At 39.1% G+C, this 16,341-nt stretch overlaps 1 protein-coding gene across 1 annotated transcript in view; it reads left to right on the top strand.

The window, feature by feature from the left end:
- The first annotated feature begins 8,764 nt into the window (after positions 1-8,764).
- LOC117297701 (atrial natriuretic peptide receptor 1-like) overlaps positions 8,765-16,341 on the top strand; it is a 53,054-nt gene continuing 45,477 nt past the window's right edge. The window contains exons 1-2 of the mRNA XM_033780848.1: positions 8,765-8,947; positions 15,429-15,501. Of these exons, the coding sequence (XP_033636739.1) occupies positions 8,765-8,947; positions 15,429-15,501 (256 nt within the window). The remainder of the gene's footprint in view (positions 8,948-15,428; positions 15,502-16,341) is intronic.

Genomic DNA, 16,341 nt, shown 5'->3' with positions numbered 1-16,341 from the left:
AATGACGTGGACTTTCTCTTCGATATTTCCCGTTAAAGGCACTGGACACTGTCGGTAATTACTCAAAATAATTTTAAGCATAAAAACTTACTTGGTAGTGAGCAATGTTGAGTTGTCGATAGTATAAAACCTTGTGACAAACGGCTCCCTTTGAAGTAACGTAGTTTTTGAGAAAGATGTAATTTCTCACTTAAATAATAAAAGACCTCTAGCTAGAAGTCTTTTATTCCATCTGGATGATGGCACACAAATTCGTCAAACAATGGTGTTTTTTTCTCGCATCATTTTCTCGCAACTTCGGTGACCAATTTAGCTCAAATTTTCACATGTTTGTTATTTTATGCTTATGTTGGGATACACCAAGTGAGAAGACTGGTCTTTGACAAATACCAAACGTGTATCGGCAGAATAAGAGCACTCGCCATTCATTCGAGCACAAAACTTGTGCGACAAGTAAGTTTTATTCTTCCATTATTCTCCTGCAACTTCGACAACCAATATTGAGTTCATATTTTCACAGGTTTGTTATTTTATGCAAATACACCAAGTGATAAGACTGGTCTTTGACAATTACCAATAGTGTTTAGTTCCTTTATTATAAGCTACATTAGCTGATGATGTGTTTAATGGATCGTTAAAAATTTGTGTGAAGTCCTTCGATCTCGTGTGTCGGAAAAGTCGAGGACGTCGTCATCAGGAGACTGGAAATATTGTTGAAAACATTATGAAAATGATTCATTAAATATCGAAGTACAAAAACACGCCACCTGGTACCTTGACTGTGAATATTATGTTTCAAAATCTAAAAAGACAAGTTTAATGTTAAAGCACCTTTTCTTACTTTCGGGTTGCGATGATGTTAATACCAGTTTCAAAAAAGCGTTGTAGTTTGTTTAGACAGCACACTTTACAACAACAACAACAACAACAACAACGACGACGACGACGACGACGACGACGACAACAACAACAACAACAACAACAACAACAGTAACAACAACAACAACAACAACAACAGTAACAACAACAACAACAACAACAGTAACAACAACAACAACAACATAAATAACAACAGTAACAATAACAACAACATCAACACCAGCTACAACAACAACAACAACAGCAACAACAACAAACAACAACAGTACAACAGCAACATTAACACCACCACTACCAGCCTCATAGTCAGCAGTAACTTGATCATCATCACCAGTAGCAACAAAATAGTAGCAGCAACAAAACAAAAACAGCAGCAACAGAAAAACAACAACAGATGCATCACCAAAAACAAGAGCATTAACAACACCAACAACAACAGTCTACCACCACCAACAACAACAACACTTACACCAAAAACAAAACAAACAACACACTACCACCACCACCACCAACAACAACAACAACACTACTGCCGCCAACAACAAAATAATCAACATCACAAACAGCATGCAATAAACAACATGGCGTTGTGATTATACGTGATTTTGAAGTTGACAATGTTTTGAAGCGGTCGTCCCTGGCCTCTTGGTAGTTGTTTAAGACCAGTCTTCGCACTTGGTGTATCTCAACATATGCATAAAATAACAAACCTGTGAAAATTTGAGCTCAGTCGGTCATCAAAGTTGCGAGATAATAATGAAAGAAAAAACACCATTGTGTGCTTTCAGATGCTTGATTTCGAGACCTCAAGTTCGAATCAAATTCGTGGAAAATTACTTCTTTCTCGAAAACTACTCATTTCAGAGGGAGCCGTTTCTCACAATGATTTACACCATCAATCTCTCCTCACTACTCGTTACCAAGTAAGTTTTTATGCTAATAATTATTTTGAGTAAATACCAATAGTGTCCACTGCCTTTAATCCTAGCGTTGTGATACATACAAAAGATCAGCTTGCAAACAGATTCAAGCCTGCCATGGCAACACATCCAGCCTTTCCATATAGTTGCACATGTTGCATAGTTGCGTGAGAAGTTGTGATATATTTTCTCATATTAAAGTCTGCAGTTTCCACAGCTTTAATATTTAATATCATATAGCATTGCGGCGGATGGGCCCTTCCAGCGGATGCACTTTTACTTCAAACTAAACTTTTATTTTATTCGAGAAAGCCCCCTACAGACTTGAAACCAGAAAAATAAATAAACATAACGTGACAAGTAATGTTGATAATACTATGTCCCTTCGAGATCATGTAGGCCTACGTACGCGCTGTTTCATGCTTAATTGCAACCGTCTGACTCTTTGGGGATTTAACGGTCTTCTGTATACACACCATGGCCTCTATCAGACTCCGTACCATAAATGAATGTTAGTGTTAGGCTACGTAGCGTGTAATCGAGTTTTATACACAACATGTCCCGATTTCATTATTTCAATTTTGTATGATTGGAAAGCGGCGGGGTGTGCATTAAAGCTACACGAGAGACGAGGCTTCCCTTATGCCGTAAGTTATGGGAGTATGTTATTGGTTCATATCGTTGAGTCGGGTGCCAGATACCTTTATATAAAGTGTAGCCCCGATAACCACATGTACCTTTAAAGTGTAGCCCTGATACTCAAATGGTACCTATAAAGTGTAGCCCTAATACTCAAATGGTACCAATAATGTGTAGCCCTGCTGCTATAGTCAGGCTCTGGCTTCTTCAGCAAAAGTCAAATCCAAATGCACTTCAATTTGGAAACGACCTTCTTGCCCAGTAAAGCAGATGCATTCGGATGTTTTGATGTTGTTAACCTCAGTTTGGTGAATGCTTCGCGCCAATATACGCTTGCATGAACTTGTCCAGTCATCCCTGCGTTTACTCCTTTTGACGTCACGATTCGATTTCCCATTTAAATCGTGTGTGAAGCCTGACCTGGCCTCCATACCATGCCTCAATCGAAGCATGAGTGTTTCTATCTAAAAAAATATCATTCAAAATAATTAAAGAACGACTGGGGCAAAGACTATTAATTATGGAATACAACCATAGGGGGCTGATGGGGAGGTATAAAAAAACTGTTGTCATATCCATACTTCTTTTGTAACGATCGAGCGCGGCACTGTGTGGTTAAATGACGCGGCGAGATCGTTCACCAATATTGGGAACGAGGCTGGTGCAACACCAGAAGCCGAAAAAGTCTGGTTCCTCCTGTCGTTTTTTAGGCCTTTTGACACTGAAAATTCCTGCTTCCCAGCGTTGTTGTCAAAGTTGAGCAGGGTATGCGACAAACATGGCCGTGAGCACACGTCACTATGTGAACGCTTATTACTGTACAATGTAGGTGTGTAAGGACAGCTCGGCAAGTGTGTTAATGCAACCATTCTATAGCTCCAACATCAAGAGAAGATACTGCGCCTAACTTAAACACGTCGGGGCTTAAAAGTACTAATTGTTTGGCTTTCAAATTAGAAACCTTTGGCGAGATTTTGCGCATTGGACCGTTAATCGATTTAGAAAGAGCGGGCAAAGAGCAGGGAGAGGTTGCCAAGGGGTTTTTTTGTATGTAAAATGATCATCTGTAGTTGAAGAGGAGAAGGCGAGGAGAGAAGATGGGAACTTCTGGTTGTTTACCAGAGTGACCTATTCCTGGGAGGTGACACGTAGATATAACTTCCACAGTAAACAAAATGGGATTTCTAAAAGAACCCTGGTTTTTGTTCGCCTGCTGTATTTAGTTTAATGTGACCATCGTGCGGTGCGTGCCTAAATCAGGCCTGAGCACACTCCGGCCGTGTCCCCAACCGTAAGGAGGCGTTATTGATCGGCCTAACGTTCTTGAGTGCTTCGCTTCAATTTTTTTTCTCTTGTACTTTTTTTTCGTATTTGGCACTAATTCTTGAGTCCATGTCTCGACTACCAAACCGTATCTATATTTTCTGTATTTCGAAAACGAGGGCACCACATTGTGGGGCCGGCAAGGCTGAATGGACATCCCATCCCCCTTTACTGCAGTGTCTCATCCGGAATCATAATGCATTTCCCTCCCGGATCCTTTTTTTAAGTGGACTTTTGTCTCTATATCGCTATTTGATATCACCTAAGATTGGGGGAGATGAGTGGGGGCGATGTAGTCACGGCAACGGCCCCCGGTCAAGGCGCCTTTAGCCGCGTCTTCGCTTCACCTCTTCTCCATTAAAACGGGTTAATTCACGGGGATACGGCGTGACATTAGCTGACCGAGTTTCAGGCAGCAGTCTTGATGGTAAATATGTATCTTTTCCCCCGTTTAATGAAGGACTCTTTATTCGCTTCTCCTTTTTTTTATCACGGTGATTCGCAACCCTTGGATTGTGTGAGATCATGATATCGTTCCTCCTCGGTAACCTAATAACAATGTTGTGATCTATATATAGGAGAGAGAAGCTAAAGCTTCAGTAGTGCACCAAGGGGGAAGTGCAGGAAAAGACGAAGTGAGGTAGTCTCCAATTTGTACATCAGCACCTGTCGATGGTGCTCCTGCGTAGTAATAAAAACAGCTTTACTTCCCGTGTATTAAAAGAGGCCCAAGTATTTTTGTCCATTGATTGGATACGCGATGATGTATTTACAAGTAGACTGGATGCAGCGAGTTGCTCTGGATAATGTTTAGGGGGAGTATTAATGGCAGAGAAAAGTAATTGAGATGAGTCAAGAGAAAGATCAACCCGTAACGGGAGAAGTGTCGTCAACCTGAGCTTAGTTGGTATTCAAGATAGTTTCTGAACTTGTTTCACAATGTTTACTGTTGTAGTCATTATTGCACGTGTTCAGTGGTGCAACGAGCAGGCGGGGGGGGGGGGGGGGGTTGGGCGGGATCGCCTCCCCTCCGAACGATTGGCCTCCTTTTGCCACCACCCGGTAAAATAAGATCCAAACACGCAGAACCCGAAAGACCACGGGCCCTAAATATTATGTCTTTGCATCCGCTTGCACCTTCCTTCAAAATACTGTAGTTAATACGCCACCGTTGTTGTTACTTTGTGTTTTTGTTTTGGTTGCGTTATTTTCTACTCAATTTATTTTAATTTTTTTGTAAAGATACATTTTGTTTGTAATATTTTATTGTGTCATTTTAAAGTTATTTTGTTATTTGTTTTACATTTATTTTATGTTTTTCATTTATTTATTCCTTTATAAATAAATATAGCAGTTTTGTGTATACCTATTTACTTACTCTATTCGTGTCGTCAACCAAATTTTCGTTTTAATAATGTCTAGTATTTATTCGACGGTTTTAATAAAATATTTAACATTATTTAATAAATTTAATATGATATGGAGTTCATGTTCTAAGTAATTGAAGGTAAAGTTTTGTGTCTTCTCAGTTTACGATTGTTTGTTTTTTGTACAGCTGTGTTGTCCGACACCTGTATTTGATTTCTCTATATCGCTATGTGATATCCTTGTAACCAGCGAGATTCTTGGACATTGATCTGCTCCTCTTGTCTTTAATTCTCTGCGGTGATTGTAGTTGACACCTCTTTTAATTAAAGCATTTGTGAAGTTATTATGGGCCCAAGGTCCTCCCGAACCAAGAACAAACACGAACTTCCGTATTGGATCGATGGAGAATAATACGAACATGTGCTGAGTATCAAGTCAGGCTAGTCCTGAAAAATACAGTCTGGAAAGAGATAGGCCATGTTATAAAAGGTCTTTTATAGATTAAAACATGCAGATTTGATATACTTATTTCCATAAAGGATAAAAACTAACCCCTTATTTTGGCAAGTCTATGGTGCGGGTACGTTCACACGACTGGCTAACTTCGCCGCTAGCTTATTAGCAGTGAAATGTGATATGTAGACGTCGAATTAAATACAAAACCATCATGTTGTGATAACTAAGTGAGAGAGTGTTTGTAGGTGATGACAGAGGCTTTGCGATGTGGCAGCTTAACTCGTCCAGTACAAACAAATGTACATCTTGAAGACAAATACACAAGATCAACTTTTAAATGCGATCCGGGCGTAACTTCCAGGCGCCGTCCTGGTGTTGTTGGTTTATTATTACAGATTTATCCCTCTCTTTTTTTTCTTCGAAATTTCTTCGTCTCTTGTACATAAGGCGTCAGTGCGGCCCGGCAGGGATAATTCGGTCATGTATATTGTATCTCTGGGTAATTAAACTTCACGTGACAACACTATTTATCTATCCTCCATCGTTGGCTGTTGCTCCGGATGAGAAGTTGTGTGTTTTAATACTGCGACTTGGTTGATGAGTGACGATTACAAAGTTATCGTCGCTGACTGAAAACATGGCGGGACGGTATACACTATAATGTACGCAAGATTGTTACATCGTGAACAGTGAGGCTATGTTTAAAGGGTTAAGGTGCTTTTGTATGACCCGAAACAAAATCTACACAGATTTACATTAAACTTACACGATTTAAAGATGGTGATGGTAGAAGGCTTCTCTTAAAGGCAGTGGACACTATTGGTAATTGTCAAAGACTAGCCTTCACTGTTGGTGTGTTTCACCACATGCATAAAATACCAAACCTGTGAAAATTTGAGCTCAATTGGTCATCAAACTTGCGAGATAATAATGAAAGAAAAAACACCCTTGTCACACGAAGTTGTGTGCATGTTTTAGATGGTTGATTTCGAGACCTCAAGTTCTAAATCTGGGTCTCGAAATCAAATTCGTGGAAAATTACTTATTTCTCGAAAACTATGGCACTTCAGAGAGAGAGCCGTTTCTCACAATGTTTTATACCAGTAACTTCTCCTCATTACTCGTCACCAAGTAAGGTTTTATGCTAATAATTATTTTGAGTAATTACCAATAGTGTCCGTTGCCTTTAAAATTATTACTTACTGTCGAGGTTACTAGTTTTTGAGAAATGAGTAAAACAATTTCACACACATAAATTTAACTTTACGACTGACACACATAATAATATAACATACATCTTCATTCATGTGACTAGGATTATAAATGTCATGGCCAAACAACTTGATCTACACAAGGTATCGAAACCCTTATTCTTACGCCAAGTAAGCAGGTGTGAATGGGATATGTAGGACTCCAATATTGAAACTACTTCCCGGTCAGCCTGACCCACGATGGTAAGGAATCCGGGTCAATATGAAACCGGTGAGGTTTTAGAGTGAAGTCGTAGTAGAGCTGACAATACAAGGTTTCAACCAGTTAGTTTCGTGACAATATTTTCAAACTAAAGTTCAAATAACGACAATCAGACCGGGAAGGAATTAAATATAGCCATGCATCATTAGGCTGATTGTCAAAGACATTACATTCTCATTTATATTGATAATTATTTTGTGTTACTAATTATGTTTCCATGGCGACCCAGAATGGAATAACTATATTTATGAGCTTAGTGAATCCGTTAAATTGTTTAGTGAGTTCGGGTTTGCTGTGATGACTTATAGCTATCTCTGTCCATCCGCCAAACGTTGTCTCTGATGTAGGTTTTGATTTGAGACGGCGGCTTCGTTTTACAAAAGCAAAAACGTTGTTAGAATCGTTTCAAATATTATAGTCAAAACCGTCGATTTTACAAAACTCTTCATAACGTAAGACTTATCTTAGGACTTAGGACGAGTCCCAACCCTGCACTAGCATGCATACCTTAAGATTAATCCTAAGTTAGGACGAGACTCCTCCTAACTCCAGATAAGACGAGTGAAATCGACCCCGGAGAATTGTATCCATTTTTATTAATTCAGATATTTAGTTGAGTCAAATTGGGTATCAGGTTGGTTCAGTGAGCTGCGAGATAATAATGAAAGAAAAAAAACCTTGTCACGCGAAGTTGTATGCTCTCAGATGCTTGGTTTTGAGACCTCAAAATCTAATTCCGAGGTATCGAAATCAAATTCGTGGAAAATTACTTCTTTCTCGAAAACTACGTTACTTCAGAGGGAGCCGTTTCTCACAACGTTTTATACTATCAACAGCTCCCCATTACTCATTACCAAGTAAGGTTTTATGTTAATAGTTATTTTGAGTAATTACCAAAAGTGTCCACTGCCTTTGTTGCGCACTACACTGTATAAGACACGGGGACATTGACTGCCAAACTGGCACAAATAAGATGATTGTGATAATGTCACCATTAATCGAGTCAGTACATCGGGACGAGATCTTATCAGAACTATAAAAGTACAGCCCCCCGAATGTTCCTAATCTACTACGCGGGGCAATGTAGACCAACATTTAATCAGACAGCTTTTCCAAGAATAATCTACACAGGGGTTATAATTACATGGTGTTACGGCAAACTAAGTGACGTATACCAGACGTTAGTATTTTGGGGAAGAGGTTGACAAGCGGTGCGCATACGTAATTGGAAGGTGTGGGCTTAATTAATGGAACCTCCCATTTTAAACTTTACGCCCCCACCCTCCCACGCCCCGACTAAATGTTGTTGTCTGCACTACGAATATGCCACTGACATAGTGCTATTCAGTGGGAATCATTTAAAACAAAAGCAGGCAAGATTGCGCCCGACTGCTCACCTCTCTTGTTGCGCCCACTGCGCAAAACAAGTAAGAATATAGCGCACCCGAAATCCATCGCGTTTTTGAAAGGGCAAGGGCACCAAGGCATTTTCTTCCTAAAGGGAAATTCTAAATTTCTACTGGTAGCATTTAAATGGCACCCAGGCAATGACCAGAGGGCATGGAGGCAATCTCCCTCGTTGAATCCGTGAAGTATCAGGCATGTCATTCAACATCCTGATATGATATTAATTTCATATTCTGAGTGTTATTATTATTATTGTGAAGCCAAGGACTCTCAGAAAAGTGAAATTAAAGTTATTGTTTATGTATTTGTTTTCTCTGTTATCTCTTTCAGTTTGTGGCAATGGTGTTTGCGAGACCAAAGAGAACGAAACTTGTTCGACATGCCCCGCGGATTGCGACCGATGTCCGTTGCCCAAGGGAGCTGTTGCCGCCATTGCTTGCTCGTGCGTCCTTGTAATGGCGGTCTTCTGCGTGGTGATTGGGGTAAGATTTGCAAACTTTCTTGTTGTTGTTACCAGGAGAGGTACCAGGACGGACGAACAAGTTTACCAATCAGTTCTGTGTCCAGAGGTTTTAATAAAAAACTACGTGTTGTACTGCAGCCGATTTCACGAAACGCTAGGATTAATCTTATCTCGAGTTAGGACAAGTAACTCGTCCTAACTTAGGACTGATCTTAAGGTTTGCATGCTACAGTGCAGGGTTGGGACTCGTTCTAAGTCCTAAGATTAATCTAAAGTTAGGAAGAGTTTGGTGAGATCGACGGCTGGAGTTTCAAAATGTAATAATGGAAGGAAGGTGTAGGAATTTTGGACGGCATCACGCCAGAAAGCTAGTTTATTATAGCGAATTTGGTACGTAACCCGTTAACTAGTTAACAGCTGGAGGAATTTGTCATCTTACTGCACGTATAATCCAACACAATATTTCAATGACGACAAAATAAATGTAGGTGCTGAGCTGGGGCGGGGGCTCAAATCAGACACAGAGATTGGGCTACATTAACAGCTGGGCTTAAGCTACGTATTGGGTCTACGTTTAGAACCGAGAAATATGTAGGTAGATAGTGACAGGGATATACATTGAGGGCTGGAGGGGAAGTTTAAGGTACACAATTTGGGGCTTCATTTAGAACCGGGGCTAAATTTAGGTCATCATACAGAGATGGGGCTAGGACCGGGCTAAAGTTTAGGTACGTAGTTTGGGCTGCATCGGGAGCAGGGGCTAAATGTTGCAGATTTGGGCTACATTTAGGGTTTGGCTTAATTTGGGTCTGGGTTCTAATTAAGAAGCCACCTATTAATTAAATCAGGGAAAAGTATTTCGAAGGTAATATACTTGTTGAGTTGAATTGGTTTCTTGGAATCGAAGGACGTTTTAGTTATCTTGCCTTTAACCCCAAGGGCCTGCAACACAGGACAACTTGTATATGCAGTATCGGGGCAATAAACTACAGTGCTATAGCATGGGAAAATAACTCTTGTGTTAGCACAGGAAGCTTTGGGTTTTGTTCCCTGATTTTCTTCCTGGAATAGTAAATCTCGTCCTCGCAGAACTCTCTAGTTGGTTGATCTGTCAATCTATTTGAAAGCCTGCGGCCAAACACTAGTTGTCAAAGACCAGAATCCGCACTTTGGGTGACCCAACAAAGACATGGAATAACAAACTTGTACAAGTTTTAGCTCATCGGTATCTGGGTCACCAGCAATTTGGCTGAAAAACAGCACTGTCTCCAGATTTCACTCACTTCTCCAAAACTAGAGCGTTTAGGCAATGCTTATTTCAATGGATGTGTTCTACCTAATTACTATCTTTATACCAACTAGCGCGATGCCGCGCTTCGCGCGGTACCCCGCTATATGAGGATCTAGTATACACATGTTGCGAATCGTAATGTGGGGTGAGGCTGGTATTCGGAGGATCAGAACGGGGGTGATAATCATATTGTAGAAGTTGTATTTGAAATCGGTATGGAATATTATTAATGGTTGTCCTTTGATAATGTTTAGCGTGCACAAGATTATGTTGCAAAACGTCACATGCCCTCCTCATTCTCTCTCTGTCTCTCTCTCTCTCTTTCTTTTCTGCTGGGCAAATACTGACTGGTTTTGTATCTGCGCACCATTTTCGGCAAATGGTGGAAAACCTTTAGTAGGCCGAAATTAGTTGTGTAGCGGTGCACCTTTTTGACAAGATGGTATAGAAAACCTTTTCTGGGCCAATACGGGTTTTGTAGCTGCACACCATTTTCACAAAATTGCATAGAAAACCTTTTCTGGGCCAATCATGCCAATACTGGTTTTGTATAGCTGCACACCATTTTGACAAATTAATGATATAGAAAACGTTTTCTGGACCAATACTGGTTTTGTAGCTGCCCACCATTGTCACAAAATGGTATCTCATATTGGGACAATAGAGATCAATTATATAAAAATAAATGCCTGAAAATAAATAAGTGGGGAGAAAAGAAGAAAATTAGTTACTAAAACAACTTGATAAGGGAATTACATGCATTGGGTGTTTGAACATGATGGTACCGGCATGCCGCGGCATTTCGAGAAAATAATATTTTTTATTTATTTAATTGTTTTGCTAAAATGTATACCTCCCTTTTTTTCTTTTGTTTTTACATAGCATTTTTTGAATTTTCATTAAAAATTCTAATTTTAATTAGCTTCAATTAATTTATTAATTACTGCTGTATTCTTCATTTATTTCATTTGCTTGTTTTTATGTACAACTGTACTTTATTGTAATATACTTGTTTATTGCAATGTACTTTTTTATTGCAAAGTAATTTCAGTTAGATTTAATTTGTATGATTTTTTTTTGCATTTTTATTGTCTTTGTCAAAATGACGAGTTAAAATGCTGGTTGAATTTTGTGTCTGATAATGAAAGTTTCACTTTCTGACATCTGTCTACTGTACTTTGGCAAAATGGTATAGAACCTTTTCATGGGCAAAACTGGTTTTGTTACGGTGCACCATCAGCATCATCCTTCGGCTTCGGAGCTGGCGACTAAGCTTCTTCCAACTCCGACGATCTTTGGAAAGTGTAGAGACTTTCATGCCATCATTATACCCAGGACGCCAGGATTTTACCGGGATGACCTACCACTGGACCTTCTAATTACAATCCAAGATGGCGCGGGTTAATAGGGCTTTAATTGTATAGAAGTTATGTACAAATCTGGGAACCTTATATGTTCAATCTTTCAGATGTTATACATGCCCTTTAACGTTATCTTTTATTGTTGCTACTTTCTTTAAAGTGAACCATTCAATCATTTAGGTTTCAACAGACGCATCTCCCAAAATCCCGACTGACAGTTTTTTTAAAAGCTTTGAAAAATATCTTTCCGGGATTTTGTGGAATTTTTCACACGTGTTTTCGGTTTGAGATGGCTTGCACAATCCCGTAGAGATTCTACAAAAATTGGTCCATGCAATACTTGACCATGGAGCCTCTATAAATAACGTGGCACTAAAATCAGCATAATTTATGATTGATCTGAATCTCTATTGATGTAAAAACGTCATTTTTCGCTCATTGCGCAGAGCTACAGCGACCGTAATCGGTGCCTTCGCATCGATGCTCGACGCGAGTGGAAGATTAAGTGTGTCACGGACAAAACAAAAATATAAAGCGATGAAAGTGTGAATGACTGAAACACGACAGGATGTTTAATTTCGAGAGTTCAAATGGCTTCCTCTTGTCTCTGTCGTCAGCCTTAAAGACATTGGACATTATTGATAAATGTCAAAGACCACACTTCTCACTTTGTGTAACTCAACATATGTATAAAATAACAAACGTGTGAAAATTTGAGCTTGATTGGTTGTCGAAGTTGCGAGATAACTATGAAAGAAAATACACCCTTGTCACACGAAGTTGTGTGATTTCAGATGCTTGATTTCGAGACCTCAAATTAATTCTAAACTTGAGGTCTTGAGATAAAACTCGTGGAAAATTCACTTCAGAGGGAGCCTTTTCTCACATGCGTTTTTGTTCCTTTTTGTGTGTGCTGGTGTGGTGTGTGTCTTGCCAAAGGTGTGTGGTTGCTGTTTAATTTTATTCCCCTTTTTGCTTGTGTATTTTATATAAAAAAAAATTGTATATTAATTGTTGTTCTCTTAATGATGTCCTTTTAATCTTTTTAAAATATTGTATCATAGTTGCAATTCAGTTTTTATGCTGTGATGGCTATTGTCAATAAACCTTTTATCTATCTATCTATCTATCTATCTACAATGTTTTATACTATCATCCTCTCCCCATTACTCGTTATCAAGTGAGGTTTTATGCTGATAACTATTTTGAGTAATTACCAATAGTGTCCACTGCCTTTATTGGGCTTTAGTTGAGGGAGTCATTACATAATGTATACAGAGCCTTTCAATAATATATTAAATCAAATAGTAAAAGGGTCAAAATATATTATTTAAAATGCTTCTAACATTCAAGTATATAAGTATAATATTTATATAACATTTAAAGATTTATAATGTTTACATATTCATGATATTGAAACTCAAAACAATTCTTTATCATATTTGTATACATAAAAAAAAACATAACAGTGATGGGAATATGTCTGCGAGAACAATAACCTCGTGGATAAATAAATTAATGGATGCGTCTGTGCCAATGGCGTTCCACTTTAAACACAAATGAAAGAGGCGACCGACCAAGGCTCTTATAATACTGGATGTAGTCTCAGCGAGCAGGTGATGTGTAGCATCTTATATAAGGAGATTACCCTGTCTTGTTAGTATTCGTCGGTGACCGTGGACGGACCAGCGGCCATGGTAGGTGTTATACCCCCGATGGGGGCTCGAGCGGCCTGCCTGTGAGGGGGTTGACGTCCCGCTAGAGTCCCGCTAGCTTTGGGACATGGCCCTGACGGGGTCGAGAGATCACAACCAGCCTGTCAACATTAATCATTGGGAGCTCGTCTTCAATTGATTTTTAGTATTTCGGGTGATATATAGCGTTGGTATTTTATAAGCCTGGGGCTCTGATGGTTTAAAGGGGAAAAATCAATCAGCTCATTGTTTCATTTATGTATTTATTTTATTTGTTGTAAATCTTTAGACATTTACACAAGGAATACAAGTTGCAAATAGTGGATGTCAAGGTCCTTTATACAAAAGTATAAAAACTGTCGTTTTAAGATGTGTACAACCAGACCTCTGCCAGCGATAAAAATGGAATTAATATGATTATGAAATACTTACAACACAATTTATTATGGAGGGTTTTTATTTCTTTCAGGGGGGCGGTTTTGGCGGGGCGGGGGAACTTTCTTTTCAGTTATGTTGTCGATTATTCTTGATTGTTTCTTCAAGCTCAATGCATTCACAAAACCGTCTTGTACTTGTCAGTCTTTCTGTTTCCTTTTGTTTTTCAAAGAAATTAAATACATGTACTTGGGTTTTTTCAAAGGAACGATGAATAAAGCTATAGTTTGAACTATTGTTTAAAACCAACTTCATATTTATACATAAAGAGGAGCTCCAATGTCAAATTCGGTTTTTGATTTGCTCATTTCTCATGAAAGACTTCTTTCTTGTGGAAGTGGTAGGAATTGCAAACCTGGCTTTAAAATTGTGTAAAATGCCATTGTTATTTTGATACATTTCTCGTGCGAAGTCTTGATGTCGACCTGCCAGGATAACAAAAATAGGGAAGCCGGCATATCCTTCTATAGGGTGTCGTCATTCTAAGACAAAATATCTCAGGGTGTCGTCATCCCAAAGATAAATCATGTGATGATATTGACATCATACGTTTATGATGCCATCATCCTGCAGTAATTTATCTGTTGGATGGCGCTTCCAGAGCTCAAAGATTTATATGGATGAAGTCTGCAGCGCGTAGGCCTACCTCGACAAAGGCACCCTATAGAAATACTCCTGACAAACAATTATGATTTTGCTCATTGAACGTGAATAATCTATGCTCAGTTCGCCAACGGGCCTGTCATATGAAGAGGGAATTCTCGCCCTCAAACGTTGGCATTTCTACTTTGCCCACGGATGCTTAAAGGTACACAACCCCGGTAACACCTGCGAAGTTCAATTTTGCTTGATAACAATAACATCGCTGAGGGCGTTTGAACGCAAGTTTGCATATTCATGAGAACATTTTTTGTGACGACAGAAGCAAAGCAGCTGTAACATTATTGACAGATTGACGATTATGTCCAATGATTAGATTTACAATAATTACCTGTCTGGCCAGTGACAATTTTACCAAATCCAAAATTCTGGAGTATTGGGTAATTGTTTAACTTGACGCACACACAATTTGTCACTGAATTTGTAGACTGTTAACTTTATTTTGGGGTCACAAATGGCTTAACCTAATACTCTTTTCCATGAGAGGTTTTGACTGAGGTTTTTTTGTTATGTGCCACATTAATTTCGACGGAGCAGTAGCGTCGTTGCCTTTTATCAAAAATAATTTGGGGAAAACAAATAAGTGTTGATATTCCTAAACTATAGCGATTTGGGAAATATTTCTTCAGTCTGTAAGTTAACTACACAAAGATGTAAAATCCAGCCTGCCAATATTTATTGAATACCATCACACGTGCCAAAAGTAACACGCATAAATTATTTGCGACCGTTTGAATTGTTTTCGGCGACTTCTTCTTGTGATGTAACAGGACAGCGCCCTCGCTGTTTTTAAGCAGAACCATTTTGATTTTGCATTGCAAATCGTCACTTTCAGCCCCGGCTTAGGCTGCGTAAGTTTTTAAACGTTGGCATACGGTTGAGGGGCTTAAAACCCGGCGAACGGAGCCTTAGCTGTTGCCTAAGCTTGGGCCTGAACTGGAGCTAAAGCTAACGCCGTGATTTCGAAAAGATCCCATCAAATTTGAACAGAATATAAACATGTATCCTCATCCAACCTGTTTTTCACACGCTGTTCTTTCTCTTCTTGATTGATTTTAGTATTTCTACTGGAGGCAGGAGAAGATGCTCTGGGACGAGAGTTGGATCGTCAACTATGACGACATTAAACCAGGTCAGAGGTCAAACGATGCCTTGGGAAAAGCTCACAAAAATGTTCTGCCGAAGAGTGATGAAAACAAGAGAAAAGAAAACAGCATGCTTGACAGGGCTGTTTGTAATCAGTCAATACTTCATGACATGGATTAACATTCCTCACTTATGGTGTTGTCTTTCATGTCTGTGAATCGGGCAGAGATTGCAATGAATGTTCACGCCTTGAGATTTAAAAAAAAAATGACAGTCTGGAAAAACTCATACAGAAAAGGGATAGTTGGAAAGTAATTATTGTAATGGTGGACCGGAAGTGATTAACATGAGTTTAATTCACTGGAGTCCATAGAAATGAAGCCCTTTACATTGTGTTGAAACTTAGTATTAACACGTTTAAAACTTTTCATTGTAGATATACAATTATGGTTTGCAGTAACACCATGTGCATGATTAAGATTCGAAATATTGCTTTGTGGAGATACAATCTAGTAATGTTTGTGAAACACCATGTGCAAGAGTTGGATTTCAAAACTTACATGGTGGAGATGCAATCTAGTAGGGTTTGCAGTAACACCATGTACATGCGTAGGATTTGAAATCTTGCTTGATGGAGGGTGTTTGTGGTAACACCATGTTTTATGAGTGGGATTTGAAACCTTACATGGTGGAGATACAATCTAGCAAGGTTTGCTGAAACACATGGGTAGGATTTGAAACATTATACATGGTGGAGATACAAATCTTAGTAATGTTTGTGGTAACACAATGTACGATAGTAAGCTTTGATACAGCATGGTGGTCGAAATTTCACACAAAGACAATCAGAGCACATTGTTCGAAACGTCGAGTTCTTTTCAGAACC

The sequence above is a fragment of the Asterias rubens genome, chromosome 12 (genome assembly GCF_902459465.1).
Source record: "Asterias rubens chromosome 12, eAstRub1.3, whole genome shotgun sequence".
NCBI classification, from domain to species: domain Eukaryota; kingdom Metazoa; phylum Echinodermata; class Asteroidea; order Forcipulatida; family Asteriidae; genus Asterias; species Asterias rubens.
Note: the sequence above shows the minus strand (reverse complement) of the source record. Positions and strands in the feature narration are given on the sequence as shown.